At 41.7% G+C, this 6,096-nt stretch overlaps 1 protein-coding gene across 1 annotated transcript; it reads left to right on the top strand.

The window, feature by feature from the left end:
• The first annotated feature begins 285 nt into the window (after positions 1–285).
• Positions 286–6,074, top strand: LOC106748589 (nose resistant to fluoxetine protein 6-like). The gene is made up of 13 exons (XM_014627268.1): positions 286–792; positions 1,947–2,191; positions 3,185–3,378; positions 3,465–3,583; positions 3,699–3,956; positions 4,042–4,264; positions 4,431–4,596; positions 4,656–4,735; positions 4,837–4,932; positions 5,006–5,135; positions 5,254–5,428; positions 5,545–5,687; positions 5,763–6,074. Exons 1-13 carry the CDS (start codon positions 576–578, stop codon positions 5,877–5,879), a joined length of 2,163 nt encoding a protein of 720 aa, XP_014482754.1. The 5' UTR covers positions 286–575; the 3' UTR covers positions 5,880–6,074.
• Positions 6,075–6,096: the final 22 nt, after the last annotated feature.

Below are 6,096 nucleotides of genomic sequence, written 5' to 3'. Positions count from 1 at the left end.
CCGGAGTTACCCTCTCCGTATACGCTGCATTCGGATGCCTCGAGTTTGAGAGAAAAAAAACGTCTATATCGGTAAATATCGGTAAGGGTTGAATACGTCGCGAGACACGCAACGGAAACTGAAATGTGTCTGAAGCGAGAGATACTTCTTTCCGCTTTCCAGCGGCTCTTCGCTCAATTCATTTATTCTCGCAGCCGGGGATCACGTCTGAGTGATACCTCGTACACAAATGACACGTGGTGGGGCATCGTCGCGACGTTGAGGACGTCAACGACAAGGACGCTTCGCTTTCCACTTCAAGTCCGCGCGTTAAGTCCGAGGTTACTCTTGTATCAGCCAGTCCTCTCTCAGTCGTCGAATCTCGCTGATCATTGCGTTCCATCATTGTGCAATTATTACTAATAAGGAAATAGCCAGATAGATAAAATGCAAATGTTGCGCTAACGCGTTTGATAGAGACGGGGTTCGGCGAGATAAGAACAGACGAAGATAAGGAAGACGAAGATAAGGAAGTCCAAAGGAGCGTTTCCTCAGCTTCATTCTGTCAGCAGCATTTCCTCCGAGTCGACCGCATTATGTCGCGATCATCGTCCCTCTCGTGTATCCGCGTGATTGTTCTCGTGTTACTTTGTGCCGCCAAGCAAATCGAAACATCCAACGACACGAACAACCGCCTCCTGCCCGCCTATGCCATCGCCTCAAGAGCCGATCTCCTCAATTCGACAACGTGCAAGGAGGAATTGCGGGACTTCCGTAAAGCCGTCGACCATCGGATACTATGGGGTCTCAAAAGTTGGTAGATTTCGCAACCACTCGGATATATCGCGACAAGACAATGAAATCCAAGCATTTTAAATCGACGGAAAAACAAAGATTATCGCACAAGACAATTCAAAATGCAAAACTGAGATACAAAAGTATGAAAATCCCGGACTTTATCCACCGTCATCAATTCAAACAGGTTTTCGCTGGCGTTCGGACCTCGCATGTGCACGCAATCCGCTGTAAATGAAAATTACGAGCCTAAAAAGCAAAAACGGCATCCACTCAAATTGCTAACTCGCGTTGCAGCAATCCGCTCTCAATAGCATGAGAGTGCCGCTCGGCTGTTCGCGAGCCGTTCGCATTCCGAACATACTCGGTCATTCCTTATGCAACGCTTATTCTGCATAAGTGCATTAAATTACGTGGTAACTGGCAAATGTCAGATACCAGATTGTGCCAATTTACGATTTTTCGTTAGACCAGCTCGTCGAATCGACTTTCTTCGCGTTACACAAGGAACTAGTTTCCCAGTTGAATGACTAGGCGGGAAAAGCGTCCGTTGCGCGCGATTTTCTCTCATTTAGTCTCGAGGACCCTGTATCGCGCCACGTAATCGCCACGTAATGTCTTTCATGTCACCGTTTAAACACACGCATTAACTCGGTAGATGGCCTTAAGTACACATCATTTACATATCTTTGTCAAATATTTCCGCAATGTGAGTGCAGAATTTCGGGTATTTCTCGCTATTATCGTCGCATTTCTACGAGAAAACTATTGTATGAGGCAGAAACGCGAAAGTTGATGTATAATTGACTCATTAAGCGTCGCAACCCAGATTATATAATATCGTTCTTCGCTCAGCAAAGAGAATCCAAAATGAATCCAAAGTGAATGCCGTACGATGCGCGTGTATCAGTACGATGCGTGTCATGAGTCACAGAAAGGTTGCAACGCGCCTCATATCACATAGAAAAAAAATGTCCCTCTTGAAAATTACTAGAAAACAAATTCTCTTATTGGACACGGCATACGTTCCGAAACTTGTAAGGAAAAGTGTCGCAATCTTTTTGTGACCGACCATACATTTATACTGTTAACACGTTTCGCCGATCTCGATTGTTTTTCTGAAATTCTCACTTCTCAAATAATAACGACCGTCTATTTTGTTCATTTTAAAGTACTAGACTCCAGCGGCGGGCCTAAACCGGGTTTCCTTTATGGAAACAACTTCTGGCTGGGTAGCCGTAGCCAATGCCAGGACACGATGATTTCAGATCCTCTGGATCTGGCGGAACGCGAAATATTAAATATTACGCTATATCGCGACCCGCGAGAAGAAGTTCCACCCTTCGAAGTACATTACTTCCTCGCTCGTTTCAGGCACAACAGTACTCTTCAAATCCACAGTACGTTAACCAATGAGGTGAGTAAATTTCTTTATCGCGAAAATAAATAAACAAAAGAACATGTTATTTTTAATTCGTTTGTTTAAACATCGAATTTTGATGCAAATCTCTTGTTTTTTATTGTTTACCCGTTTTGCAATGACGACATGCTTATTAATCAATCCTAGATTGTCAATTCAAATAATAATTGCATCTACATTGCATTACATCTATATAAAAACTAGCGCAGGAAAAGCGTGATAATTAAATTTGACAGCTAATCAACGTCGAGGCTGCAACCGGGTCCGAGCGCACTTTTAAAACCTGATTCTCGAAAAAAAATAGCTTTCATAGGTAAAAACTAGCTCGCGCAAATAAAAATTAGCTATCCATACGATACAACTGATATTTCGTTAATTCAGCTAATTCTTTTTGTCCTTTTATCTAGTTTTTAACTCCCACGGCCAAAAATTCAGTCTGGTAACTAAATTTCAGTTGTATTATGTGGATAGCTGATTCCTTTTTTCCGTGATAGGTTTGTGGCGTAACATGGCGCAAATCGTAAAAGGAGAAAATTATAAGTGGTGCGCTAAAAGTTGGCACATCGTTTTTAATTGTCAGTCAAATCAAACACGAACCTAACACTTTGCCGGCCGCCCATTTATCGCATCGCCGTTACGCTGCCGCCGGCGAGATTCACGCAGGTTTTACTGCTCGCCACTACTGTTCCTTATTCATCAATTGTTGCTCTGCATCAGTATGTGTACTTATGAAAACATCGGAATGAAGCATCACCACTGGCGATAAGAAGTCACGCGTACATCACAGCTGCCGGCAAAATATTAATCTCTCTCTCTCACGGACGAAAAAAAAAATATCGAACGATATACTAATTGCACGTATTAGATGCTAATTTGCTAAGACGTACATTTGCTTCGGAGAATAATATCTTATCTCCAACGATGTTGATGGAAAAAAAACCGGAACATTGCATCAGGAGATATGTCGTATAAAAAATTGTATTTTATCAGGATTTAATTGCTCTCGGCCTCTGTTTACCGGCATCCTGCTCTACGAACGATCTAGGCTTCATTCTGGAAGGAATATTTCGCGACAGAACTCTTTTGGTTGGTAATGTTTACTCCGCGGATTTTAAACTGGTTGAAGTCAAAGATCTGAAAGACGATCATCAATGGTTATTCAGTGGGGCAATATTTTTCATAGGGTAAGATATATACATATTATTAGAAAAAAAAAATCTTGTATAGGCGATTAATTTCATTACAGTATATGCGAGTTTTCTGGTTGCAGGTTCGTTTTAGCGTTCACTTGGATCTTGATGATAATCGGAACGATATACGATATATTCGTGTATCAGAAGTACTTGAAAGCGAAAAATTTTCTTTGCACTTATCGCGAGAATACGACTTGTAAATATTTTTTCCGAAACACACCTTCCGTTTCTCTTTATAATTTAAGAACAAATTATATACGTTACACTTATACATATAAAGGATTGCAGAACGTTCATTTCTTTCATATCAGCGTCCCTAAAGATACCGAATTGCGACGCGAGCGATGCGAAAGATGTACTGGAAGACCCGGAACCGGTGTCCTCGTTTCTACGCAAGGAAAACAAAATCGGACAAGTATTAGTGTGCTTTTCCGTTTACACAAACACACGAATTATATTCGACACAGAACTGACCACCAATGCGATACCCGTGATACACGGCCTGAGATTTCTAGGCATGGTCTGGATAATCATGGTTCACACTTTATATTACTCGATTGACTACATCGGCAAGTGAACTAAGAACTTTTTCAATCGTATATCCGTATACACATACACACACATCTTTTATGTCCAATGAAATTTACTTCGCAGACAATATGCCTTGGATTATAAGACAAAGCAACAGCGGTTTCGCCGTTCAAATACTCAGCAATTCGACATTAACGGTCGACACTTATTTCTTTCTGAGCGGATTTCTTCTGGCCTACACATATCTGTCACATCGGGAATCAATGCACAAAACGCAGACCGAGCCGATTAATTACACGACCAAGCTGAAAGAGTTCTTTGTCGGCGTAACGAAGAGATTATTCCGGTGCGTTCGTCGTTATCTCAATTCGCCCGAATAATGAACAGTATGATAGTGAGCAAAAGCAAACGACGTAAAACACGCGGATATAAGAAGGGAAATTGAGAAATTCAACTCAACGCCGAATTAGATGATAATGACCACCCTTCGTAACTTGAAAATTCATTTTAAGGCTGACACCTGCTTACATGATGACGATAGGAATAGTGTACTTGAATTCATCCTGGTACAACAAGACCTCGCAGTTTTACATGAACGAAAGACCGTACGAGACATGCGCCAAATACTGGTGGAGGAATCTCTTGTACATAAACAATCTGTTCAGTCGTAGCTCGATGGTAAGAACGTGCATCCGCGTATAACATTTTTACTTGCAATCTTTCATTCACTCTTGCAGTGCATGTCCTGGAGTTGGTACCTTTCCAATGATATGCAATTCTTCGTAATCGGCTTTATTCTACTGATCTTGTCGACCATGTAAGTTCCGGCCGATTCGCGTTTCGCCGATATTTAACGCAATCGGCATGGTGCACTGTACGTCATATTTCCAGAACAAATATATAGTTTGTGAGTTTCAGATACTTTTACACGACAGTCGTCATACTATGCATACTCTTGATAGGCACGATTGTACTCAGCGGTTACATCTCATACGTTAACGACTACGTGCCGACGTAAGTTTGCGAGAAAAACGTCTTGTTAACCGCGGGATCGATTAAATGTGCGTACCTCTTTTATGGTTCGCAGGCTGGACGAACAATACAGACTCTTGGACGTTCTGTACGACCCGCCGTGGACCAGAATAGGTCCTTACATCATCGGAATGATTACGGCTTATGTAATACTAAAACTGAACAAAAAATTGATCTTAAAAAGGGTAAGATATAATTGATACTTTTAAGAGAAAGTTTGCGCTCTCTCTCTCTCTCTCTCTCCAAATGAAAAATCAACAAAAGAGTTGGAGTACAATACCTTAAAATTGACGTGAATTCCAGAGGACTGTAATTTTGTGTTGGTGCCTTGGTAGCGCTTGCAACATATCCGTGTTGTTCGGCCTTTACGAGCGACACATATCTGTTCTCGCTGCCGCATTTTACGTCGCATTAAGCAGAACGGTCTGGGCGATAGGTCTGGCATGGATTTTACTAGCGTGTTATACTAAACACGGAGGTCGGGTTACTTGGTTATCTCTCTCCGCCGTTCCGATTTTTTTAAAACGCTCTTGTTTTCAACAAGCCGCAAATCATTTGGAAAAATGTGTTCTAACACTCGAATGCTTATTACAGGCATAGTCAATCAGTTGTTGTCGTTCAAGGGCTGGATCCCTTTAAGCAGACTCACGTTCTGCGCTTACCTATTAAATCCCTTCATCATAAGTTCGATTCATCTGCACAGAGAATCGAACGTGCACGCGGACTTTCTACCTACAGTGAGTGTGAATCCCCAAATTCTCACTCTTCATTCTCGAGAGGCAAACTTATCGGTGTTGTAATTTTGCTTTCAGGCAGCCCTGTTTCTCGGGAACCTGGCGATTAGTTACTTTTGCGCCTACGCGTTGAGCTTGATGTCGGAAACGCCGTATATATTGTTGATACAAAAATTCTTGCAGCGCAAAAAATGAAATGATAAATTGAGCGCAACACCGCAATATAGAGACACATTAATATAATTAGCATAATTGCTGGTAATTAGTTTAATTATTTGTGCGTCTGAAGGATTGAATGAGAATGCGTCTCTAGTAAAATAGAGTCGGCTTTACACGGCGATGTACTTTCTCGCATTCCATATCACACGTCTAATAAATGTTCGTACGAGACCACGCTCGAACTTGACGAAAC

This window comes from Dinoponera quadriceps, unplaced genomic scaffold (assembly GCF_001313825.1).
Source record: "Dinoponera quadriceps isolate SergipeBrazil2010 unplaced genomic scaffold, ASM131382v1 scaffold2791, whole genome shotgun sequence".
NCBI lineage: Eukaryota > Metazoa > Arthropoda > Insecta > Hymenoptera > Formicidae > Dinoponera > Dinoponera quadriceps.
This window is presented reverse-complemented; position numbering and strand designations above follow the sequence as displayed.

What these genes read in the sequence shown, in the direction of transcription:
- LOC106748589 (XM_014627268.1), top strand. Translation starts at nt 576, where the DNA reads ATGTCGCGATCATCGTCCCTCTCGTGTATCCGCGTGATTGTTCTCGTG. An exon ending in ACAGTACGTTAACCAATGAG is followed by an intron (nt 2,192 to 3,184) that starts GTGAGTAAATTT and finishes GTATTTTATCAG; the next exon opens with GATTTAATTGCTCTCGGCCT. An exon ending in GGGGCAATATTTTTCATAGG is followed by an intron (nt 3,379 to 3,464) that starts GTAAGATATATA and finishes TTCTGGTTGCAG; the next exon opens with GTTCGTTTTAGCGTTCACTT.